We start from the raw sequence: 27,511 nt of genomic DNA, 5'->3' as shown, positions 1-27,511 counted from the left end.
CCTAAGGGAGAGCCTCTCCCCGAAAGGCAAAAGACATGCACCAGTATTTCACAAGTGGGATTACCAATGTGGCACCTGTGAGCACAAGGTAGGCTGGCGACAGCCTTCACAACAGCTGACCTACAAACATTTCTCACTCCACTTCCATTTCATTACTTCAAAGTCTGAAATTTGAATCTCAAAAATCAACAGCAAAGTTGCATTATCAACAGAAATAAAGAATTGGGTTTGTTTTCTTTTCCTCTTATTGAAATAGCGTTACAGCTGGAAAGGTTACTGCAGTGAAAATGAGAAAAGAAACAAAGGAATGCTCACCTGTATCCAAAGATGTATGCTCACAGGAAAGACTCCACAGAGGAGGAATCTCCAGCAAGAGACCCTTCCCCAGGGGCAGTCAGCCCTTAAATGGGGTCTAGGAGAGGTGCAGCCAGGCTCCACCCCTTGGGTCACACAGCTGAATTGCCTTCACCTGTGCTCCCATGGCTGACTCAGTGCTTGCTCAGGTGATCAATCAGTGGTTCAGGCCGTGATCTAACAGATCCCATACACTTAGGAAGGTAATACTATGAGAGTTTGGGGTGTTGTTTGTTTGTTTGTTTGTTTGTTTATTTATGTTTTTGTGTTTTTGTTTTTATATCCTCTGTGCACTAAGCTACATCAAGGCTAAATCCATATTGCTCCCTCTAAATATACTGCTACCTGGAATTTTTTGTTCTGTAAAACAGATGCAGAAATTATTCATTACTTGATGAAACACCATTGACTGAGGAAATGCATTCATGAGTGCTGAAGGGATTTTGTTTGCCTGCATCTATTCGTTGTCAATGTTAACCAGATTGAACGTCTCTTTCTGTCTGGCCGTGCTCCCCTCTCCAAACAAGACGTTTGGAGACATTTTGAAGGTTAATTCAGCATTTCCCAAATGTCATCCAACTCTGAATGATAAAGTTTATCTAATTTCTTTTTCATACTCCATCACAACAAACTGTTTCCAGTAAACTTACTTAACAACTCTTAGGGCCATAGCGTGTACAAACCAAAGGCATCTAAATCACGAGCTGAGCTCTTGGTTATGAAAACAAACAAACAAACAAACACACACAAAAAAAAAAATCACAAAATTTGTTGTTCTTCGGTTTCAACAACTTCATTCTTTTCACAAAAAATGCAATATCTCTTCACACTGCCCCCAAAGTAATCTATCTCACTTTTAACGGCATGCATCTGTTACTGGACCAGAGTACATGACATCCAAATTTGGTGATGAGTTCACTGCATTGACCTAACCTGAACATCCCACTGTCAATCCCGAAGAACAAATTCACTGCCAGTGAGGATGGAGAATTTGGGGTTTGGAGAGATTTGTGCTCTCAGGTTCAGCTATTAGCATGCTCACTACTACATGTTCTTCAGTAGTTGAAGAAGAGCAGGACATCTCCGTTACAAGAAAAAATTTTGGTCTTACTAGGTTTCACAGTGACCTTGAACTAACTTATTCCTCTTCACCATGGAAGAGTGGAGTCACCTCCATAACATGTGGTTAGCATCCAGGGAAGCACTCAAGTCATCTGACCTGAAAAAGATGAGGAAAACTGGTCAAACTGGTTTCATCCATCTACGCATTTTCTGGTAAAATTTGATTCTGACCCACAGATAATTTCTAAATAATATTTTTTCTGCTTTTTAACATGTGTTTGTTTTGTTTGGAAATAGCAGCCAAGAGAGGGTATTCAAAGTTACTAGAAAAAAAATTGCCATCTTCCAAAGAGCTCATGAATTGACTGGGAGATTCCAGTGAACTAAGCAGTGAACTCATCAGTTCGTTGACAATGCAACTATTGCATTGCAATTAGACCATAAACACTATTTTATCTAATTTTCTTGTTAGTCCAGGAAAAGCCTTCCTGTTCACTCAGCCTCCTGCTCTAGAGCTAACCAAACACACCTCACCTGCAGCCTCTGACTGGCCACCCAAGGACAAGCATGCAGGTGATGCCTGCTCTGCTTTTGAAACGTATCAACAAAAATATGTTGGAGACAAAAATGGCCTTAGGAGTATAATAGTTTTAGAGAAGCAGAGGTTGATATTGTCTCTATAACTACACTTAATAGGCACTAAAAGCAGCAAAATGGTTATTCAGCCCTTACGGTAACTGCGCCTCGTAATTTCACAAATTGATAAAAAGACAATATGAAGCACAGGTCATTGCAACAGACACATATTCCACACAACACAGTCCCTTGACATGCAATAGATCAATGAAACAGGCCAAGAGAGGTGGAGACTTCACCACCAGGAAGATGAAATCCAGAGGAGAGGGGTCCACACCATAAGCACTCAGCTCACAGGCAGGGAACTCTATGCTCCATTTGATACAAATGATGGTGATTGGGTATTTCTTGTGCCTGTTTGCTTGCTCTTTTTGGCAGCAAGACAAGGACAGAGAGGGGGAAGAATCACAATTCTGAAGAAAGTTATGCTCCTTCTTGCTGGCATTCTTGCATTCTTCAGAGCAGGCCAGGTGCTGCCCTACTGTAGTTGTATCTCCATTGCCAGCAGGGCTCCGCTTCAGAGAACTTCAAAATACCACTTGGCCTGCTGACTGTGTGTTACTAAAGGTCATACTACAAGCTCTCAGGCCCCATCCTCATGGTCTCACTTAGGAGTTTTCTTCAGGAGAGTGAGGTTGAAGAGCTGGTATGTAGTGAAGCTACAGCATGCAATTAGTGCAATTAGCTGAGCTGTATGCAACAGCATCAACGGAGGGGTGACTCAAAGCACCTCACTAAGAGGCTTCATGCAGGGCAGAAGAAAAAAAGTGCCAATTCGGTATCTACAGAAAATCCTGTAGACCTCCTCTGCTAGCCAGGGCAGAGTCTTTTGCTATACCACCTTGGTTACAATCTATGCAAGATGTGTAGACATTCTCCCTCACCCTTTCTTGTGGCAGTGACAGATTTTCCCAGATGCTTGCTGATCTTGGCTGAGCAGCCGACACAATCATTTCTGCTAATGGCCACCCCAAAAAAGCCATCAGCAAGGCTGGTGCACCTTAACCCACAGGGCAAGAGGGCAGGTCCCACTGCCCCAGCATCAGCTGGCAGTGTGTCCCAGGTGGCACAGCAAAGGTGGCAGAAGGAAAAGGATTCCTTTAGTCAGCTTTAAATACTAGATACTTTTCTGAACCAATTTCTGACCTTTTAAAAATGTCGTCGTTATTAATTCAAGCAACTTGCAATACTAAACTTTAAATATTATTCAGAGCAATTCTTTGTCCTTTTGTAAAATGCCATTCTATTCATCCAGGCACACACATTTTTTATTCATGTGCTTCTTTTTAATTCTCCTTTACTATACTACTGAAAGAGAAGTGCGCAACCTTTGCCTACACTTTGAATTCCTCTTAAATTACATCACTTCAAGGCTTTACACTGCATTTAATTTACTGGAAAGATCCAAGATGTCTTCTTGACACTCTCTCATAATATCCCCAGCTTGCAGGAGGGGTGCAAGCATGGCTGTGCAAGCATGGCATGTGCAAGGTGTCTTTTCATCTGACAGAGAAGGATCTCAAACTCGCCACCACTCAGAGGCATAACTGCATGAATATTCAGGAGCAATGTTGCTGCAGTTACCTGCAGTTACCAATGGCTGCTTTTGCCATTGGAGCAGCTGGGATTAAAGCTTTGCTCCTTTGCTTTTATGTCAGCTATGATCTGTAAATCCCAGCCTGCAGAATCAGTGTATGCTTAACCCCGAACCAACTCATCCTTCTTTGTACCCAGGTAACAGCATCACACCAAGGAGAACCACACAGCTGCAGGATTCAGGTTCACCCTTTTGTCCTCAGCAGCACTGGAGAAAAGAGTGGCTTTTCTAGACTATGGGTAAAAACTGTAGGCATGCCAGTTTTGCATTCAAAACACTGTGGAAATTATTTGTTTTCTTTGTTTGTTTTCCTAGGGAGAGCCCCTGTTTGGTGTCTTGCTTTTATACCAGCATTCCTCCAGCTGAGGCAGTGACTCACTGTTGGTACACAAGCTCAACAATATGTGCAGCGGAGTGAATACAGGAAGAGCTGCTTAGTCACATCTACAGACAACAGAAAGTTGTTTTCAGTTAGTTTACTCCGAGCATTTAAAAATCAGGGAGAAAGGAGAATTGAGATCAATGCAAATCCAAAGAAAAAACAAAAAAGGGCTATTTTTGGAAATGTAATATTCCATTAGCTTTACCTTTCTGCTTAGAGTCAGAATTCAATTCAGGTTCTTATATTAGCATTTCATTTAGTTATACAGCATACAAATGGCAGTACTTTGACGTAGGAAAGTACTTTTACGCTGGAATGAGCAGAGTTTCTGAAGTTTCCTGAGGAAATAATATGAAAAAGCACAAGAGGTTGAGCATAATTTTCAAGAGCTATAGCAGGCACTATTTATATAGATTGCAACACGTCAAACATTCACCTGAAACCAGTCACTTGGAGCCATGGCTGACTACCTTTTGATTGAAGCTAAAGTTGTGCATGCAGCCAGCTCAGTGATTCTGGATTTTTGCTGCATGAAGTTTCATTCCCAGTGGATTTACAGATGCTATGCTGGGCTGTCAGGCAGCGCACTTATTTCAGCATCTACCCATGCTCTCAACCAGGCCACTGTAATTCAGGGTTTCTAGGAGCTAAGTGACCTGTGTGCAAAACTCCAGCAACTCCTTCAGGCTCCAGAGTTCTCTCCAGCAAAACAGGAGGCTATGGATCCACCTACTCAATATGGATTGCTCTTTCTTTTTTTTTTTTTCAGTACAACTGCTAAAAGCCAACAGCTCTGGAATTATTGATTTTAAACCCTGCTGTCCCAGGACAGGCTTTTCAGACTAGAGATTATGGTACTCAGTAGACTGGATCCAAAACCTGTCTTCTGTGACAGGGCTAGCACGTACCCACAGTAGAGCAAAACCTGCTTGTTTTTCTTGTCAAATAAAACCAGGTACTGTGGTCAAAAGACTCGTGTTCATAATTTCTACTAATTTATTTCAAAATTTCCTCCCATTCTCTGATTGTTCAAACTGAAGGTGTGCAAACTCAGGAGAACTTTGCTTCTCTTGGATCTGACATGGTTCAACAACTTTGTTTTTCTTCCTGGCTCTTCAATGTTGTTAGCATTAACTGTTAGCAACACATAAATTGTTCTCACTATTTAAAAGTATTTGTGCATTCTGAGATTTTCCTTAAAGAATCATACAAGAAAACCAAGGATTTCCATTTGTGCTATTCTCTTCATATCCAAAAAAAGCATGGAAAGAGGCTTAAAAAAACTACCAAGGCACAATACACAGGTATCTCAGACACTGATGTATCTTCATGCTACAAAACAAGCTCATGTTATCATAGAATCATAGAATGGCCTGGATTGAAAAGGACCACAATGATCATCCAGTTCCAACTCCCTGCTATGTGCAGGGTCACCAACCACCAGCCCAGGCTGCCCAGAGCCACATCCAGCCTTGCCTTGAATGCCTCCAGGGATGGGGCATCCACAGCCTCCTTGGGCAACCTGTTCCAGTGCCTCACCAGCCTCTGAATGAAAAACTTCCTCCTAATATCCAACCTAAACCTCCCCTGTCTCAGTTTAAGACCATTCCCCCCCAAACAGTCTATCCTTCCAAAGGATGTGATGAGGGACCATGTCAAAGTCCTTGCAGAAGTCCAGATAGATGACACCCGTCACCCTTCCCCCATTCACCAATGCCATGACTCCATCATAGAAGGTCACCAGATTGGTCAGGCAAGATCTGCCCTTGGTGAAACCATGCTGGCTGTCTTGAATCACCTCTTTATCTCATATGTGCTTTAATATAGCTTCTAGGAGGATCTGCTCCATGATCTTCCAGGTGAGGCTCACTGGCCTGTAGCTCCCCAAGTCTTCCTTTCTCCCTTTCTTAAAAATGGGAGTAACATTTCCCTTTTTTCAGTCACTGGGGACTTCACCAGACAGCCATGATTTTTCAAATATGATGGAGAGTGGCTCAGCAACCACATCAGCCATCTCTTTCAGAGCCCTACGATGGATATCAGCAGGCCCCATCTCCCCCCTGCTCTTTGCATGTGAATGCAAAACTGATGATTGCACAAATGGTGCCCTGTATTCAGCATTTACCATAATTACCAGGCACTTCTCCTTCTCCTCTTAATCCAAAACTCTGAATATAAGTGTGAACAGCTGTCATAAAATGCTCATCAACTTTTTATGATCATCACTTAATACATCAGGCTTCAGGGTATCACTCTGGTTTGTTGGGGTGTCCAGTACTGGGCTCACTAAGATGTCCAGTACACAGTTCTCTCACCTCTTGCTCTCATCATTCACTCCTATGCTTGCATTGCACTTTAGAACAGCAAAGGCAGGGGCTGATACCAAAAAGTACCACTGTGTTCACCCTGGATAGCTTTAATTTCAGCAATAAGATCAGATCCTGCACCAGTTCCTAGCGTGGCTGTACAAACACCTAATCAAAAGAAAAGGCAGAAAAAGTGGTAGTTTTTGGTAGTAACAGCAGCTCATGGAACTGCTTGTAGACAAGGCATTGGTTTTGTACCTAGAAAGCAAGAAAGCCAGTCAAATTGTCAAAATCTTCAAAAAAATGTTTAGCAAAGTATATTGTGGGACAAAGTGCATAAGTGCACTGCCAATAAAAATCTTAAGCCAGGAGAATGTCTGGAAGTGACACACTAGCCAGCTATATGCACATACAGTATATGAATGCAATCATATGTATGACTAGACACTGGAAAAGCCCCAAATGTGTCAAACTTAATCCTTCCAAATCTAGAACAAGCCAAAATTAAGGTTGCATGTGCCAATTAATTTACTCTTTCTTCCTGCGTGCAGATCTAATATGATGCAGAAGTAATGTGATAAAAATGTAATGAATTACTACCACAAACATGTTTATTTCATATAGTACACAAAATAGCCTGCCTTGATAAATTTTCATTATTTCATCTTCTCCTAAGTGTTCAGCATACATCCACAGACCTCCTTCACTTCGTGTTTTTCAGATGTGCTGCCCTCAGTGTTCACGTAGCACTCTGCCACACGGCGAGTTTGCTTTAGGCGTGGCAGTGAAATCATCCCCGTTACACCCTCATGAGCCTTCATCCTCCTACTCCAGTCCTACAGGCTGGAGTTTTACATCATCTGTTTTAAATTAATATTTACGGATCAGATCTCCAAATGGCTTCACTAGCAGTTATGTGTGCTCAGCACTCTATGGCAGATCCTTCTTGCCTCAGTGGAGAAGCCAAAGGCTGGAAAAGCTTTGCCATCCCCTCGGTTTGGTTGACTCAAGTCAAACTATCAGTAGGTAATAAAGGAGGTACATTATGGCTCCATTACCTTGTAGGAAATAAGCCTGCAATGTTTCCCTCACATTTCTTCTGAGGAGAGCAAATCCAGCATCTCCTCAGTCCTCAGCTTTTCACAGAAACTCTGTGAATGGTTGAAAGCGACCAATTTATGATGATTTGGTGGGGTCACAGTGAAAACTGTGCTGTCATCAGTGAAGAAATGTTTAAGTCCCAAGTACTGGGAAGGAAAGGACTTGTGAGCTTTTCAGACTGAAAACATGAAAAGCCTCATTTGCCAATACCATGGATTCACCAAAATACAATGCAACTGCAAAACATCTCTGTCAGTTTCTGAATTTCCAGCAGAGGAAGAAGCATTTGCTGTTCACAGGATGGTACATCAGTCGCTCCACACATAAACACACTCTCACAGTATTCTGGTGGGGGGGATGGAGGTTCCAAGAAAATAAGCCTTGGTGATAGAGGAGAAGAGGATGATTTCTGTTTCTGGCTTCTCCCTAGAATTTTAGAGATAATATTTCAGAGTAGTAGAAATATGGATTAAATAGATTTGGGTTATATCCCACTTCGAACTCACAGAATGGAAAGATAAATAAATCAGGATACGATGAATCTATTTATTACAATACATTTGCAGCGTATCTTGTTTTAGCCAGCATAAGCTGCAGGATTAAACTGATGAATAGACCTTTTTAATGCCCGTGTTTGTCTAAGCAATTAGAACTCTTCTTGTATCTTGCTGTCTTTCAGTTCCAAACAGACAGCAACTCTTTTCCTTTGCATTTTTCAGTCACTCTTCTACTTTCACCCATGCTTCATGAGAGATGATCCACAACTGCCTGAGTGCTGCGGGGAGGGGAGGGGAGGTAACCTGCTTCCCTCATTCTTTGTTCTTCCAGACTATAATCTGGCCCATCAGAAACAGGTCAGTGCAATTCTGCAACCGTCAGAAGATACCTTTTGATTTTTTTGGTTACCTTATCAAAGAAAATGACTGTGTTTAGCAAAGCTTTCAATAAAGCCTGCATACGTCCTTTCTGTATTTATTTATCACAGATTTGCTGGAGCAAGTTCCAGAAGGAAAATTAGACATTTACAAAATGGTAGAAGCACCAGAAAGTACACCACTGTAGTTATTTATTTCCAGAATGTAAATAGAGGAGCACAGAGAAGACAGCTTTCCATCATGGTTGCTTGCTTTGCACAGATAGCGTTGAAATCTCTTTAATCGCCCAGACTGGAGCTTTCCATATCACATAAAGGTATTGGATGAAGCACGATGGTAATAAAATAATAGAAAAGGAGTGAAACACTGCATGAGGTAACAGGGGAACACTGAGGTCCTCTTATGCCTCACCGCATTGACAAAAAACATTGCTGCACATGTACTGCTTAGGAAAGTTGAAGCGATTTGGAACAAAAGTAAGCGACACAGCTAAGCTGTAACAGCAATGACATAGAACTGGCAACCACAAATAACTCAAATACTGTGGCTGCAAACCCCCCAGACATGTGATCTCTGAGTCCACAAGGGATGACTGCATAGGCTACACGTACATTAAGCACAGCTCTTCACTGAAGTTTGTCAGCTGAACTGCTTAGCACGGCAAAACAACATCCTTCTGTTTCTCCTTCAGTGACTTGTCTCAATTAGCTGTAACATCAATCTTGGAAAGGAAAAAACAGAGCCTCAGAGCAGGAATGTGTAATTCTTCATGGTGCAGCAAAAAAACAATTTGCACGCTCTGGTCTTAAATTCAAAGCAAAAGTGAGAAAAGGGCAGCTAGACAAAGTGCTCATCAGATGACTTTCTTTTTTAAGTAAAAATTTCTCTCCTGTAATGTTTCCTAGAATTATTGTAATTGCTGTTATATAAGTGCTCTGAAGTAAGCTACTAGGACATGAGATTTTCTGACTCTCTTAAGCAAGACTGGGAGATTAAAGTTTGGCTTTAAGCAGCCAATTCTGAGTGATTGGCTGGACAAATACTGCTTTCCAAAGTAGGATTGCTTTTCCTAGAATGACAGCATATGGAATCATTCATTACTTTTGAAAAGCTAGTCCTTCATCATTTTAGTGCTACAGTTTTTTTCTTAGTGTTCCCTGTGATTGATAATCCGAGTATATTCTTGAAAATCATCCTAATTTTAAATAATCTTTGATAAAGTTGAATCAAAATCAAATAAAAGTATTTTGAATGCAGCAGCTATGGCAGGAGGCTTTTTGATCTCCATTGTGCCCCGTCTATGTTCTTTTATTTGGTTACATACGGAAGTATGTAGCAGTATATGACATTTGTCTGAAGGGCCCTTAAGTTGCAGTCAAAGTACAGATAATTTGTTCACTTGTTCAAATTCTGACAGAGTGCAGATGCCACTTTGATTCATAGTACCTTGAATGAACTCTTCAGTAAAACACACTTTTGGACTTACTAATTAGACAAGAAGTAACACGCTTAGTCTTATCTGAAAATAAAGCAATCTCCTATGAGCTGTGCTTCAATGCCACAAAGAGGGCAACATGTTTTGATCAGAACTGCAATACGTTCACTTTGGTTCTCATCATTACAGCACAGCATAGTGCGTCTGTGGTAATTTATAGTGGTGAGCATCTGTTACAAAGCAATGGGTTGAGATAGCTCCAGGTGGAAGAAAGACATTTTCAGAGCACATAAACAAACACAAATAAGACACACGTGTTTTTTGTCCACTTCTGTTTCTCACCTTTTCTGTAAGGTCTTGATGCTGGTAAGAACTCTAGGATTAATCTTATATTAAGTCTAGCATCATTTAAACTAAGGAATAAATGAATTGCAGGGTGAGGAAGAAAGCGACTACAGACTACACTGGTGCAGGAAAAGCAGCTAACATGGGCAGCTCCTGTCATCCAGATCATTTACATAAGCCAAACTATTTTGACAAGGTTTAGAAAAAACAGTTTATTTTTTGAAGAAACAGACACATTCAGCTAGATTTCAGCTATTCACTTTTGCTCCATTCTATTCTATTCAATTTTATCACATTTCCAAGTATTAAAGGAGTGAAACAGAATCAGATGAAATAGAACACACACAGAAAACAGAAAACGGTGCTCCAAACAAGGTCTGGGTTTATTGAAACCTTGTTTCTTTTTGGCAATGCTGCTGCACCTTGAAGCATCAAATACGTTTTTCAATTTACTTCAATTGGAAATCTACTGCTTCACTGCTTCCTCAGGTGCGAGGATAACCTTATAAAACAAACCGTCAGTGCTGACAAGTTTCTAAATTCAATTATCAATTCAGTTGCATGTTGAGAATTCAAAGGAATGCAGACTCCTAGTCTTTATAATCTCTATTTAGACAAAATCCGAATGGATGATAGAAAAATCCAACTAATAACCAAGACTTCATTAGTTTAAAAATGCTTTAAAAATGTCATCCACTTCAATTACATAAAAACACAAAAAATGGCCAAATCAAAGACCCTGTATGAAGGAGCCAGTAGCATGATTACTGCAGCTGAATCCAGTGAGGATTGAGGACAATGAAAACAAAGGCTAAGGAAAAGCATCTACTCCTCTTATCTTATACAGCTTGTGTTTCAAGTTGAGTGTTTTTTGAGGAATATGAGAATTTCTACTCTACACATCTCACAAGCTTGCTTCTAAAATTACCTACAACTGCTCATAAAAATAAGCTCAACTTCTTTAAATATAGACATGTTTCCATAAGCAAAACTAAAGAAAAGCAAGGCAATTATTCAAGTGCCATCACAAAAACAATTAAGGGAAAAACAGAAGTTAACCTGTTCTGCAGTATTTTCAGACTTTCCTACCTTTCTTTTGCTAAGAAAAAAATGCAAAACTTCGAGAAATAGCAAAACTAAAAGCTATTGTGTCAAAAATATAGATTTTTTCCAGAACTCCAGCTGAGTTATCTACAGCAAAACATTAACTGTGGGACATGGCCACTGTAACTGCTTCTGTCTGTCACCAGGGAGGGGCTGTCGTTAATTTAAACAGAAATGTTTTGCTTTAGTTACGTGTTTGTCCTGACACATGCTAATTTTTGTTCTCAGTTCAAGCATCTTGATTCATTAACCAGGTAATTATTGAGAGGAAGTGAAATACTGTGAGCACTATGATTCTGTAGGACTACCTTTTCTACACAATGGGCTCTTTTCTAGTTTTTTTTTTTTTTTTTCTTTTGACAAGGTGCATGGGAAATATCCCCCACACATAGCAGAGGGTGCTGAGACAGGGCTGGCAATGAGGGCAGCGTGTCCTGCTGTGGGGTACGTTCTGTGTGCGGGAGACAAGGAGGGCATGCAGGAACCCACGTGCAAACTCTAAGGTTCCTGAAGCAGAGAGACAATTATTGTCTTTCTTTTTATAAAAGAGTTAATATTTATATTCTTTTCTGGTTTTGATTTTTTATTCTTTTGTATGATTATTTTAAATTCGTGATTGCCCAATCTTGAACAAAAAGTCCAAGTGGAGCATCTGGACTGAATCTTCCTGCTGAACTGAAATCTGCTTCTGCACGGGAACAGCTGCGTTTGTGTCTTCTGACCCCTCCTCTCCTCCTGGGGAGGGATGAGAGGAGAGGGACAGGAAGGATGGGCTCACGGAATCCTTGACTGAAGGAAGAAGAATTACCAAAAAATGGAAGCTCCCTTTGAACCCATGGGATGGTGCTGAGTTGGAGATTTCCTGGCTAAGGAAAAATGTACGGGATCCTTGCACCACAGTGATGTTTGAGGCCCCTGGCAGTTGAGGTCCCTCTGCTGGACTCCTCCCACTGCCCCAGCACTGCAGCTCAGAAAATGGCAGTCCCTGCCCTGCTCTCTTCCTCAGGACTTGGTGAAGACTTCTGTCTTGGGGAGGGATGAGGGAGGGGGACAGGAAGGACAGGCTCATAGGAGCCTTAGCTGTAAAAAGAATGATGAAGAAATGCTGGCTGTGTGTGAGCTCACAGGATGACTCTGAGCTAGGGCTCTCGGATGGGAGGATCAGCACCAGCATCAAGGTGGCCATTTGGACGGAGGTGGACAGAATCTGGCCAGAATCTGTCATCTCTGAGGTGATCTCTGGGCACAATCTCTTCTGGTTGGCCTGACAGTGATGGTGTGGTGACCCATATGCTCTGATGGAGGTGGATCCACTTCTGTCAGGTCATCCTCCAGAGGTGGATCCACTTCCATGGGCTCCATGTCATCACCCATCTCCACCAGCTGCCTCTTCTTGAAAGGTGGATGTTTCTTCTTCACCCCAGGAAAGACAAACTTCCTGTCTGTCTCATTTGGAGACAAACTGTCACTGGCTGCTTCAGCTCAGCAACTGGGGTTCCAGATGCAGGGTCCCCATATTTATAGGGCTCCATGGCCATGCTGACAGGATTCTGAGTGCTACTTGCTGGCCAATGCATGACAGCTGGGACCTGTCACCATTTCTTTGAGGAAGTGGCAAAAATGTAGCAAGAGGGTCAGTCGGGGCAGGGGCTTCTCAAGCACCCTGCAGCTGCCTGGGGTGGGGCCGTCCTGGTTCTGACAGCAGCAGAGGAGGAGCAAAGCATGCTGACACCCCACAGGCAGCCAAGGGAGAAGCAGTCATTAAAAACAGTGGAGTTTGTGTTTGTATCGGCTGTCCTTTGCCATCCTTCAGCTCTGGCCCTGGAGCGTGAGAAGGTGGCATCTCTTCTGCCCTGATACCAAAGGAGAGAGGTGTGGAGGAGAGGGCCTGGCGTCCTCTGGGCGGCCGCACTGGGACTGCAGGGGGTGCGTTGGAGGGCCTATGAGGTCCTTGGGGCCTGGTGCTGGGGTTTTGCACCCAGAGGATGGGAAGGCTGATTAGAGGCTGCTGCCTGTTCTCTCCTTAGCCACAGAAAGAGTGGGTGGAGGTGAAGCCAGGCCTTCCAGGGCAGCACACAAAGAACAGCTGGCTAGCAGTCATGCCCCCACATATGTAGTTTGGATAGACTCAGCGTCTGCAATCTCTGGTACAGGGGTATTGAGAGCTTAGGGACACAGGTGTGTTAGGTAGCTGTCCCCCATCAGTTGACCCCTATGTGCCTCACATAACATGAAAATGTTCAGATCTCAACAGCAGATGAAGAGGAGGATGGCTGCACAAGGGGCTGGGCCTCATGTGGCCCACAGAGCATGGTTCGGACACAGCAGCAATGATTTATTTCACGTTCTGCCTTAGGCCAAAAGGTCAACTTCTTTCCAAGTAATCAATCAGCATCTTCCCATATAATAAGAAAAAACATTATGAGACATGACTTCCCGAGCATTTCTGCCGTAGCTGGGACGTAACTGTTAATGCCTGATCCAAAGACCAGGGAAGTCAAGCTAATCCCCTCCAAAAGTCCAGGCTGACCTCAGTATGATCTCTATGCTACCACCAATTTCTGCTGAAATGCTGGCTATCCTGCCAAAGTCATTAGCCAGATATGAACCTAATGCTACTCAGTCACTGTGTGATTTCTAGTTATATCTCTTGATCTATTAGCCATAAATGATCTCCACATGCTCTGAGAGGAAGCATTAAAATTGCCAAACTACTGCATGATGAATCCACTCTAACAACTGACAATTTCATAAAGTGTAAGAATTTCATTTATAATAGAGAACAGAAGCACAAGATCAAGAAATAGAAGCCAATATCTGAGAAGGCAGAGATTCTGAAACGAGCAGATGGATTCCATAAAATCACCCAGAAAAGTTAAGTTGTTCTTTCAAGGTTACAGTAGCACTGTTTGACCTTATTCTTCTGCCACTCCACATAAGAGCAGGGAAAATCAGGCTGTGAAACCAACAATGTTTGTTATTCAAGTAAATATCTGATTGCTCATCCCTTCTAGCTATGACATTTTAAGTAACTTAAAGTCTCTTTGAATAACTATATTGAAAACTGGAATTTATCGTGCCTTCATGAGAGGTGAACAGATTACGTATATATTAATAGGAATGGCAGAAAAATACATTTTAGTCACCATAAGCTGCAAAATAAACTGAAGAACTGATAGAGCAATCAGTAAGCCCCCGTACACTGAGACAAAGGTGAAGAACCTGACGTTTGAAAGCCGGTAAGACTGGTCACGTATTTCCTGAAGTGGAAGGAAAATCCTTTACTACTCAACACGAAAGTTTTTAGAGAACCCTAAAAAATGGCTCATCTTTCTTCCCTTGCATTTATCACTTAAGAGTACATGACTTAGTCCATGGAATTTCATTAATGGTTTTCAGTTGGTATCTGCTTAACACAGAAGCCTGTGTGGCCAACCAGCTACGCTCTTGAGACAGCATATGAGCTGGATGACTTTTATTAATGCCCATGTTCAGTTTCTCTATTTTGCATTGTTTCTGGCAAGTTGAGGAAAGTTTAATTCCATCGCTCTGCACAAACTTCTGATGCCCAATCACAACTTTCCATTACCAAGTAGCAAAACTAACTTTGCTCCACACAAGCTGGCTAAAAGCTGTTTCCATGCCACATCTGTAATCCCACTCTCTTCCTGGCACATTGACAAATCTCATGTGGAAAAGCACTGGCATTAGTTCCTATTTTTTGTTTGTCCTAAGATGACTCAGGAGCACCTTATTCTTTCATATTGTTTCACTGCAGTCCTTCACATTTTCCAACTTAAATAACGGCATCTATAAAAACTATGCAACCATGCAATTGGAAAGCACAGGTCCCAAGCCATAATTAACAATTTGTGATTGCTTTCAACAGTCCTGTTTGCTTTTACTGAAGGACTATCTTGGGGTGAGATTTATGCTGTAGGACTTCTTGTCTTAATCATAACAATCCAAGATAGACTGACTGATTTAGTTTCACTGTTTACTGGGAAGAGAAAGAAAGAAACAGTGAGGTCATTTTTTTAAATGGTAGATGAGAGTGAGGACATTCAAGGAGGTACTGAATAGGACTCAACATCTGTGTTTCATTAAGGTGCTTCATTTTGCCTCTCACTAAATGATACGGTTTCCATAATTAACAAAAGTTTGAAACCTGATTGTAATTGTGCCCACTGCATAAAGAACTTCATACATTCAAAGCCAGCAGTATTTCAGATGCCAGTGGATATACCTGTATGGTCAAATACTACTGGAATGCAGTTAAGATTGTTTTCAGGTACTGAAGTATTTCAGTTCTGTGCATAAATTATGCCAAGGTCAGCACACACTTAAAAAGTGAACTCGAATTACATATTTATTGCTCAGGATCTTGCAAACTTCAGTGAACAGTTAAGAAATTTCAAACTTTCCTTATCAGGTTCGATTTGCAGTGATAAGCGTAACATTAACATGGAATCACTGAATATCCTATGTTGGAAGGGACCCAAAAGGACTTCTGGCCCCACACAGGATCACTTATGTGTAAAATGCAGAATTATTTGAACTGAAATTCTTCTCCCTGGAACTGAGAGAAAAGTAGTGAGATAACACGAAATCTCTAACATGACAGATCCAATTAATTTGTTCATGTTTCTTCCTCACATCATATATTGCATTTTACTCTTTTTCCTATTAATTATGTCTTACTAGATTTTATCGTCTTAATACTTGAAACAAGTATTTATATTATAATATTTGGATTTAAGACTGGTTCAAAGAAAAGGTCAGTACAACATCCCTCAACACAGGACAAAATTTTACACAGCAAGCCAGAACAGTCTTGCCATGTACTCACTAAAACCAGCCATCTCATCAAATAAGGTGCATCATTATTTAAGTACATCTTTGAACATCAACTTTCAAGAGTTTCTTCAGTCTATCAGTATAAGACATTCTCTTTTGATTACCTGAGTTTAGAAATTTAGATAAACACCATCCTTTTGAATTGTCTTCCGGGCTCATTTGGTGTCTAAATAGTACATGACATTTCCTCACTGCCTTTCCATATATACCTGCAGTGATATTCCAATTAACAAGGAAGCTGGAAAGAAGTACGTGAGTCTGTTGTAATCATCTGAAAACACTTCCATGTACTGCTTAATTCAAAATTCAGCTTCAATTACATCTGCTGTGCTAACCGTATTAAACTTCATTTTAATACATAAGAGCAGAAATGTAACATCCATTAGAAACATGAGAACAACTTCCATCTTTTTCTTTTTTATTTAACCACATATAAGTACATGTCAACAGTTGGCGTAAATTTCATAAAAATACAGTACCTTTTTGTGCTGTAACACTAGTCACAATGTTTATATAAATATTTTTTTCTCCTTCCTTGAATTCAATTAACATTTTAAAAATCAACTTCCCAAAAGCCCCTTTTTTTGATATTTTCCTTATATAAATTTTTCCAAAATCTATTCTGTAAAAGTTAAAAAGCTAATGTATTTTCAGCCATTCTCCCTCACCCTCTCAATAAGACAGATTTTAAAAAAATAAGAAGTCTTAGAATACTGATTAGCTGTTACACTACAACTTTATCATAGGTTCCCATTTAATTATTCCTTTTATACATATGATAGATGCTATTCCTATAGCATCTAATATTACCAGATGCTATTAGGGCTGTTAAGACTAGCCATGTCAATAGACTGATGTCAGAACAAATAAACAACAAAAAAAAAAAAAAAACAAAAAAAAAACAAAGAGAAACATGAGACTTCAGAAGTCTTAAACTGCAGAATCACCATTACTGTGATACTTCCCATGACAATAAATATACAGAAATTCTATGTCTATTAAAGAACTGACGGGCGTACTAGCTATCTTGGGAAGCAAATTCTAAGTCCTTTATTACCTATAATGTTGGTGTGACACCAAGATGACAGAAAAACTGAAGAACCACACACCACTGTTTGACTATACTCATATCACAGTTGGGTTAAATTCAATTTTTCTTGAATGGTGATGATAAAATCCAGGCAGGATCTAATCAAGGGGGGAAGAAAATAGAGCATAACGTTTGAAAGTCGTTTCTTATCAAGTTAGGCGCTGAAGGTCTAGTTAAGGCAGTGAAGAATTTATTTTAGTATCTTTCTAAGGCTATTAAACAGATTTTTTTCCTGAATAAAGCATTTTCCCTTAAAAAATTCCATTTATATTATGCCAGCTTATTCTGAGTGCATAAGAATGCTAAAAATCCTTAGACACCAAAAAGCTAAACTATTGCTTGCTGCAAATATTACCCTTATTAGTCTTCATTTTTAAAATCAATAAGGTTCCAAGAACATGCACCTAAATAATAAAGTTTCAAATCCACCTACAAACTTTTTCATTTCAAAAGCAAGCTTAAAAGCATGTGTTAAGTGATCCAAAATGACCAATGTTCTTAATTCTGTCAAACAAAAAAAATGAACTTCTCTCCGACATGACTAGTGAAACTATGCAACTTCCAAGAGAATTTCTACTAGGTACCACCTCGCCCAGAAGGGCAATGGTAGCAAAAGGAACATGAGAAATGTGATGCCAGATGCAATAGCACCATTCCTTTGTCTTCAGCTGCTAGCACCAAAGCTTTAAGAAAACTTGCTTTGCTAAGACATTCTGACAGTCCCATTTCACAATATCATTGGTTTTGAGAATGAAGGTACTTTCCATAGCTACTTTTAACTCCTTTTGGATCAGTGTTAAATAAGATGTGCAAACATATAATCATTTGCATAGCAAATCTCAAGGGACTGACCCTGAAATAGAAATCCAAACTGCAAGGTTTAAGATATTTCTATAATCAGAATTCACTTAAAATGGTAAAAAATAAAATACACACTTTTCCATTTTAAGTCTAGTAAAAAAATGTATTTCTCATTTAGAATCCTCATAGTAAGTAGTTTAAAAAGTTGAAAGATCGATGCTTCACTGCATTGAAATGTTACTCATTTGGAATCTTCAAGACTCTGTAATTGCTGTTTTCAAATACTGTGATGAAATATGGCCTGGAATCCTGGCTCATCAGGGTACATAAAGGAATTCGGCCACTATTAGCAGGATCTTCCACATCCCAAATTTCAGGCATACTGCAACCAGGCCTAGAAAATATTTACATGTGAGAAATGAAGAAATGCCATTAGGGGAAAAAAAAAAAAAAAGAAAAAAAGCATTTAAAGTTGCTGACTTTGACTTTTTAAACCAGTCTATGAATACTTACTTGCGCCTTCTATTTGAAGTTTATGTTTATACTAGAAATTCTGCTCAGATTACAAAGTCAATAAATATACTAGTAATTCATTAAATTTGATTGCTTTTGTGGTTACATAATAGCAATGAATTTAGAGGGAACAGCACACACGATGAAAGAATTCCTACTATACAGAATGTATTACCAGAGACCCTTAAAGTTTCCTATTAAATGGAGGGTGTTTCTTACATTCCTGACATATATAAAGAAAACTCACTAAATAAGGCATCTTAATTACATCCCTTTTTTTTTTTTTTATTAAGGCACACAACCAATATAAATTCTCTGCAGTCACCTTTCAATGCTAATATTGCTATAAGCTTCCTAATCTTGGCAATGGTAATACCAAAGAAATAAAATAGATTGATTTCATTTTATCCTTAATGCAAATAAATTCAAGTGACTTTGTCAGAAAGGCTCAGAAGAAAAATTAAGAAAGACAGCATACCTTTTTCTTACAGTCTAAACGTGACAAAATTTTCAGTGAGCACCACCAGTCATAAAATTCTGGTTCTCAAACCATGTTCTGCTCTGCACCTTGTAATCATTCTGAGCTTTTATTATACATTTGTGTCTGTTCTTGCCATCACAGAATGACTGTTTCCTTTGTGAACTGTTGTAATTTACAGTGAAGTTTAAAAATATATAAAACACAGCTTTTCAGGTGCACAGGAAGACCATGAAATTACTGAAGTTGATCATACTTCTCCAGCTAGGAGAAGCTGGAGGAAAATGTATTATGAGCACTTTTAATTAAGCATAGATTAACATTTCAATGCTACTGCCTGATCCAAATCTCACAGTACATATTTGGATGGTGTATAATTCCTGTGAGAAAGGCAGAGATTACTCACTTCTTTCTGCTTACGCACAACGACTCTTCTAGAATGTAGTAATTCACTCCTAATTTTATTAATTCTTTTTTCACTTCTTTTGCAGGTTTTCGGCTGTACATGGAATACACTATTTTAGTTCTGGCCCTTCAAAAAGAGAAACATCATTAAAGTTTAATTAATATAGCAATAAAACTACTCTTTCATTTTAGGTTGCACAGGAAGGTTTTTTATGTCATAAAAGCACTAAAAAAAAAAAAAAAGAAATCCTAAAAAAAAAAATCTGCTTTGATGCAGTGTTTTCCTCACAAATGCAATGACTCCAGAAACAGAATACAGAATACAGAGCCCTCTGATGTTTCTGCAGCAGGAAACAACTATGGTTACTTTGAGTAGAAAATGTAAGAATGTCAAGAGCAATGCATTTGAAATGTAATATTCAAGGCTAGATACAAAGACACCAAAACAAAACTTACTACATAACATGATGCCATTCCTACTGCATACTACTCACATTAACAGAATTAAGGGAATTTTTTTTTTTTAATTAAAAAGATCCTCAACTTTGATATTCACCTTAACCCTGCATCTTCATAATGTGGATGGTTTACAATAGGACGAAATGCTGACAATTTAACACTTGCCATTGTAGGCATTGCTCCTGCAAAAACTGCATCTGAAAAACAGAGTGAAAGGCATGTTTGAAATCAAGATTGAAGCAGTAAAAGCAGAGAACTATTCTTCAGATAACTAAAATAGCAATCCTATAGAAAAGTATGAGGAGGAAAAGTACTTAATCCTTTTGAAAAAGCCTTATACTGCACACACAGTATATGCACAAAATCATTTTTTCTTTTTAATTTTAAAACCTTGATGTCAATATAAGTAAGATAATTAAACATCTAAGATTGGAGTTTTAATATATTTTATTTTTCTTGGATTAGTAGTAAAATGTATAAATTATGAGAATATTGGATTTTTTTTTTTGTCATTTCTTACTTCATTGTTAAATGAGGAATAAAATTGTTAGACTTCTTTGGATTAAGTGCATTTTCTTGCTCTTAAATTTTTTGTTTCCAGATAGCTTTATGACGCTTCTTTTCTCTTTTATACAAGAACAGAAGCAACCACAACACAGACACTTTGAATTATCCCCTAGTAAAATAATGAGCATGGAGCCACATAGAGAACCAGAGTCACATAAGCAAAAACCTCCTTCAATTGGACTTTGCAAAAACAGTCTTGTTGTAGAAGCACTACACCAGTGGCTAGCACCTCTAGACTGGCAGGCTGGAGTCTAACAAAACTAGTTTTTGTGTTTTTTTTGTTTTTTTCTCCCCTCTATTTGAGACAACTTCTATATGAAAGCCATACATGACTTTTTGGATAGTCCCAAGGCACAGCCAAGGACAGTAGCAATCACTTTGCAGATACTCATACTAAGTTCTATAGCTGCACCTCACAGTAAGAAGCAAACAACATACATTACTAAATAGTTTACCTTGTCTAGTATTGACTTGTATCCACTCTAGAAGTTCCTCCTGTGGCAAATTGCTAAATTCTCCCATGATGTTCCACTGAGTCTGAAGATTTGCTGACCCTTCTATTGCCATCAGTGCTAAAATAGCAAAGACCAATGTTCTGGGCTGGATTTTACAGAAGAGCCATCCAAACAACTGAAATACAAGAATTGATTATTTTCTTGAGAACAATTCAGTAATAATGCATGCAGCACAACTCATTTTTATTTCTCCATAAGGAACTTAATATGTATTAGAATGGAAGACACCTCTTCTTCTATTGCTTCTCCACCACACTTCAGTGAAACCTCACAAGAAGTATTTATGTTTACTGTGCATTTATCTTCAATACTACAAAAAGGAAACTTGATACAAGTACAGCTTTTAAAGTTCTAGTCAAAATGTCAAATTCTGCAAGGAGAATTCAATAATGCTAACTGTATTCGTACAGTATTTTATCTTCTACTTGCATCTAGAAGCAAAACCAGTGTCACAAACTTCTGAAAAATACAAATAAAAAAGCAGAATTTGGGCTAATGTTAACTTATATCCTATTCCTCCCTTCTTTGAATTGAAAAGGCTAGCCTTTGCATTTTTCCCTGCAGATTGTTTACTGTAGGCTTTAAGCAAATACACAGACATGAAAGTATAAGCTATTTTTAGCTACTCTGAGAAGACTTTAGATTTCAAAAATATCAAATATTCAGTAAACAAACATAGTTCATTCCACGTACCTTCATCCACTTTTTATTATTAAAATACGAAATTAAAGTTTCACAGTAAGTTTATTACTAGACTATACCAATGAACACGTAAGTTATTTTTTCTTATAAATTAGTCCTACGCTATTTGAAATGATTTTGATCTCCCAAGCCACCTCTCAAAAAATGTACAATGTACTACTCTCATTCTCAAAGAGTTGCTAAACACTCTAACAATATGATAGAACTTGAGTTCAATGGCTTTTCAAATCAAAGAAAACTGCCTTCCTGTCATGCTCTTGTAAAACCTCAGTAATATTAGAATTATCTGAATTTACCACTGTTATGTTTGTACCAAGGGCCCAGAAAGGTTGAACATATCTTCAATTTAGAATCATAGAATCACAGAATGGCCTGAGTTGAAAAGGAGCCAGCCCAGCTGGCACCAACCACCAGCCCAGGCTGCCCAGAGCCACATCCAGCCTGGCCTTGAATGCCTCCAGGGATGGGGCATCCACAGCCTCCTTGGGCAACCTGTTCCAGTGCCTCACCACCTTCTGTGTGAAAAACCTCCTCCTAATATCCAACCTAAACCTCCCCTGTCTCAGTTTAAAACCACAAAAACAAACAAACAAAAAACTTAGGATAGAAGAATTCCCCCCTAAAAGAAGGGGAAACGAATGCATGCAAACAGTAACATCTTTATTGTCAAACAGGTGCCACAAGCCACAGCACTGAGATACTGGAGAATATAAAGGCTCACGCAAAAGAATAAAAGAAAATGAAAGAATAAAACAAAAAATTCCTCATATTTACAGACTATTTCTAGTATCTTTTGTTTGTTTTTACATGCTGACTGTTCACATGTCAGACATCTGCCAGACCAGAAAGAACCTAGCTCATCTTTTACAGGTATCAATCAGCACAAAAGTAGGGAACACGCTGAAGAGGCAAACAACCCTGACAGACAGCAATATAAAGGAGGTATTTTTAGTTCACTTAACTTATTCACCTAAACTGTAGCACTCCTGAACACGGGTATGGACTTCTAAGGCTGAAGATAGGGCCACGATTACAGGCCTTGTCACACACAGTAGACTGTCATTTACTTTCCTCTCTATGAAAAAAATTGCAGCAATTTAAAGCCTTACCTTTCCTAGCATTCAACACCTGTATTTTTTTCAACCTAACTATGACTTTGGGATGCTGAAAAGAAGGAAAAAAAAAAAATGAAATCACTAGACATGAGCTATCCAAAGGGACAGCTCTGCAGAACATTTGCATTGGTAGGTTTCTGAGAATCTTACTGTCACTTTACAGCTGTGGGGACCAAGAGCAGAATGACTAAGGGCCAAACTGCAGTTGGAAGTAGAATATCTCACCTTGCACGCTTGTTCTCTCCCATCTCTGTTTTTAAATGCTATCCTTTCTACTAACAGCCTAGATTACAGTCAGTGGCACAAACTAAATTCTAAAAAACTGAAATAACTTGAAAACAAAATTGTGGTGAAATACTCTGAATGCGTCCTTCCAAAATCCCCATGGTGACAATGCGAGGCATCCCATAAAAACCAAAACATAATGATTACTGGAAGCACCAGATTTCATTAACTGGCCTGATGGCCTTTATTACATAAATAAACAAAAATCTACAATCCAGGATGAATTGCTGTAGTGCAATTACAGAATCACACAACCATAGGAGTTGGAAGGGACCTCTGGAGATCATCTAGTCCAACTCCCCTGATAAAGCAGGCTTCCTGCAGTAGGCTGCAAATTACTCTTAAAATACTTTAAAAAATAAACTGAGAATACTTAAAATAAAATAAAATTCATCAAAAGCAGCCTTTCACTAATATGCAGTACCAATTAACTTGTGATACAGAAGAAGCAGAGGAGGAAACAAACTGATAGAAAACATTCCTCTCAATCATTCCCTGTTGCAAGGTATTTTTTCTATCTTTCAGAGATTATTTCTCCTCACACAGAAGAAAAAAAAAAAGAGTAGGACAAATTTATTGTTCTTCAGATCTTCAGAAGACTGAGTACTGAAACTAAGATTCACACATCAGAAATTTCTGTAAGAGTTTTCAATAGGCAGAAGAGCCCATCAGTTTTCTTCTAGGAAAACACACAGATAAAACTAGAATAATTAAGAACAAATTAATTTTGTACTGAATTCATTTATAAAGTAGACGCTATCTAGAAATCACTTCAGAAGAGAATGACAGACATTTTTCCTTTTCTGTTTTTCTGGCTTTTAAAAAGAAGCTTCATATTTCTTATTAGCACAGTAACTGTCTTCCCCAGCCATTGCTGGTCTCCCCACTTCTCTCCTTTCATCTATATTTTGTCCATAATATTTCTCAGCATCCACAGTGCTCATCTCCCTAATCTGTTCTCTTATTAAATTCAGCTCAGTATTAGTCATCACCTTTCACTCTTTCATGTTGGATACTCACTCTGTATGACGTGAATAACACTTTCCATAGAAGAAAACAGCTGAGGTTGGAAGGGACCTCTGAGGATTATCTAGCCCAAATTAGCTGCACAAGCAGGACCACCTAAATCATGTTGCTGAGGACCGCATCTAGGCTACTTCTGAATAATTCCAAGGATGGAAACTCCACAACCTATCTGGGCAGCCTGTGCCAGTGCTCAGTCACCCTTCAAGAGAAAAAGAGTTTCTCTGTCATGAGACAGAGCCTCCTTTGTTTCTGTTTGTGCCCACACACACACACACACACACACACACACACACACACACACACACGCACACACAGTGTGTAAGATCCCCCCTATAGCCTATTCTTCTCCAGGCAAAACAGTCCCAGCTCTTTCAGACTTGCCTTGTAAATGCATATTCTAGTTCCTTTATCATCTCAATGGCCCTCTGTAGCCTCAGCAGTGCTTAACAGTGCTAAGTATAGGAGATTACTTCCCTTGAAGTGCTAAAAATGCTCCTCTTAATGCAGCCCAGGATACCATTAGCTTTCTTTGCAGCAAGGACACATTCCTGCCTCATGTTCAACTTGGCATCTACCAGAATCCCAAGCCCTTTTCTGCCAAGCTCTCAGCTGGTCTGCTCCCAGCACATACTAGTGACTGGGGTTGTTCTCTCTTAGGTACAGGAGTTTGCACTTCCTTTTGTTAAGCTGCATGAAGTTCACATCAGCCCATCCCTCCAGCCTGCTGAGGTCCCTTTGGATGGCAGCACACGCATCTGGTTGGCATAACAGCCACCCTTCCCAGTTTTGTAACATCAGTAAATTCTGCCTTTATACCACACCTTTAATGAAGATGTTGAAGAGGACTGGACCAAATACTGACATTGAGGTATAGAGCCAGTCAGTAGACTCCAATCAAACTTCGTATCATTAATCATGAGATCTGGGACCCAACCACTCATCCACCTCTCTGTTTGCTTCCCAAATGATTGCTTAACTGTTTCTGCAAATGCAAAACTTATAAAGAAACCATTTAGATACAGATTCAATCAAACTCACATCTCAAAAATACTGATGCTGAAATACTGAAAGTCAATTCTAAGAAATTTCAATCTTAAAAAAAAAACCTAATAACATTTTGTGATATTGGTACTTTGGGCTAGCAAAGTTGCAACTGAGTTAGGCACAGGACTTTTTGATTTTTAAGGCTGAAGTGTTTGCAAGATGTAAGACCATGTAAAACTGCACCTTTAAAAGCCATTCATACACACAAAGCTGTGAGCTCAAAAGGGCCATGAAAGTATAGTGTAAACTAATTCAAACACTGCTTGAATGAAATCAGTAGCTGATCCAAATAGTTTCAAGAGCATATAAGCGAGCAAGTAAAATAAAATGTACAGTACACCTCTCTATGCTCATGCTTAATACAACGCATTAATTTGTATAATAATGCAGTTGGATAAGTTTAAATTTATTTGGAGAGAAGGGAGAACAAAACATCCGTAACCATATTTTTAGACTGCAATTTAGTGTAAATGTGATACTCAGATTCAGCAATTACTCACAGAAATTTCTTTTAGAATAAATATCTAGCTACTAGCATAAATACTGAGATAGCTACAGGACTACATAAAGATCTTACCTGTTTTGAACACACCAAAGAAGCCATAACACATAGATGCGGTGTCAAAAATAATTTTAGTCTCATGATTAAAATCGCTAGGACACTGTATGCCAACAGCTGCAATGCATGGTATATCACCTGCAAAAAAATAAAAATGCCTATATTTGCATAGATAAATACGTATATATTTATATATATGTTTTTATACGTGTATATATATGTGTATGTATGTGTATATACATACTTTTGGTTTGTCTCAAACCAAGAACTTCACTTTCAGTATAGCTTAAATGACAATTTTATCTGGAAAAGAGTCAAGGTGAAAGTAAAGATTGTCACATTTCAGACAGCGAACAGGACATTTTTCTGAAGTATCTACAGGAAGTAGAGGTGAGAAGCAGGATGGAGAAACATCAGGAATAAGAGGAACTGGAGGGATGGCTGGCTACAAAGAAGATTCTGAAACCCAGTGTCCTGGTTTCAGCTGGGACAGAGATGATTTTCTTTACAGTGTCTGGCATGATGCTATGTTTTTGCTTTAGGAGAAAAACAGTACTGATAAAACAACAGTGTTTTAGCTGTTGCTGAGCAGTGCTGCATGGAGCCAAGAACATTTCAGTTTCTCAGCTTCTTGTACTGTCCTACCAGCTAGAAGATGGAGAGAAGGGGAAGAGGGCACAAGGAGCTGGGGAGACAGAACCAGAACAGCTGACCTGAACTGGTCAAAGGTATATTCCACACCATATGACACGATGCAAAAAAAAAAAAAAACAAAAACAACAACCTATAAAGCTGAAGGGAGTTGGCCAGTGGGGCAGCTGCTGCCTGGGGACTGGCTGGGCATCAGTCAGCAGGTGGCTAGCAATTGCTTTGTGCCTCATTCATTTTGTGAAATACATGTATACATATATATGTAATCTTTACTGTTATTTCTTTCTCCCTTTTCTGTCTTACCAAATAGCTTTTATCTCAACCTATGAGTTCTATCCTTTTTTTTTTTCCCCGTTTTCTCTCTGATCCCACTGGGAGGTGAGGAGTGAGAGAAAGGCTGCATGTTGCTGAGCTGCCTGTTGGGTTAAACCACAATGTAGTCAAGCAATAAGAGGCAAAATGTCTTATGTAATCTCTTTACAGAAGTGAAGAGACCTTGCTAACACTTTGTTCAAAGGCCTAAACTAATTAAATATGAAAAGAAAGAGGCAAACAATCTTTGCTACTCACACTACTACAGGCAATTTCTTTAGTATTCTCAAAGTTAAGAAGCAGAGGTGTCACTCAACACTAATTCTACACTGCCTGTGGAAGTGCTTTGGAAAACACACAAGTGTGGAAAATGCATAGAAGCATTTTTACAATCAGTGCTTTAATTTGATTATAATATTTGAATGGTGTGAGATTTTCCTCATGACACAAACCACAATAAACTGCTCTTAAAGTTTTGCTGACTTAACTGAAAATAAAGAAATCCATTAGAAAGCTGCCACTCAACTGTAATCTTTGAGTAATTTTATTAAAAGAATGATATCACAATGTTTTTTTTTTCTATTATGGTTTAAAAAAAAAAGAATATTTAAAGGGGAAATATTCATCAGTCACAAGATTATAGCATGAAACTTATTCTGCTACTCAGTCTACATAGGGAAAGTTGAAGGTCCAGCACAATTTCAGTGTTTTTCCATAGTGTCTAGCAAAAGCCCCAAAGCTTCTTATTTTGCACTGCCACCCCATCATTTGTATATTTTTATTCAGCATTCTACAGTTATTCTTTGGTGACATGCTGGACAAAAGTTAAGACAACAAAAACTGCAAATAACTAGCTCAAAAGAAACCACACATCAGCATCAGTATTAGAATACAGCTTGCAAATGGTTGAATATTCATATATTAACTTATGAATA

General features: G+C 39.1%; 1 protein-coding gene and 1 long non-coding RNA gene across 2 annotated transcripts in view; both read right to left on the bottom strand.

Annotated features, from left to right (window-relative positions):
- Positions 1-1,541: 1,541 nt before the first annotated feature.
- On the bottom strand, positions 1,542-7,456 carry LOC146544166 (uncharacterized). Its single transcript, XR_014884143.1, has 3 exons — positions 7,396-7,456; positions 4,237-4,369; positions 1,542-1,573 (listed from the first exon to the last, which is right to left on the bottom strand). It is a non-coding gene; the product is annotated as an uncharacterized LOC146544166 (long non-coding RNA).
- Positions 7,457-16,455: 8,999 nt separating this feature from the next.
- The window catches only part of DPY19L1 (dpy-19 like C-mannosyltransferase 1), a 48,884-nt gene continuing 37,828 nt past the window's right edge, over positions 16,456-27,511 (bottom strand). Inside the window, exons 19-23 of the mRNA XM_085226604.1 lie at positions 25,632-25,751; positions 20,823-20,997; positions 19,898-19,997; positions 19,343-19,468; positions 16,456-18,339 (exon numbers count right to left, since the gene is read on the bottom strand). Of these exons, the coding sequence (XP_085082730.1) occupies positions 18,183-18,339; positions 19,343-19,468; positions 19,898-19,997; positions 20,823-20,997; positions 25,632-25,751 (678 nt within the window). The 3' untranslated portion in view covers positions 16,456-18,182. The remainder of the gene's footprint in view (positions 18,340-19,342; positions 19,469-19,897; positions 19,998-20,822; positions 20,998-25,631; positions 25,752-27,511) is intronic.

The sequence above is a fragment of the Meleagris gallopavo genome, chromosome 6, assembly GCF_905368555.1.
Source record: "Meleagris gallopavo chromosome 6, MGAL_WU_HG_1.1, whole genome shotgun sequence".
NCBI lineage: Eukaryota > Metazoa > Chordata > Aves > Galliformes > Phasianidae > Meleagris > Meleagris gallopavo.
This window is presented reverse-complemented; position numbering and strand designations above follow the sequence as displayed.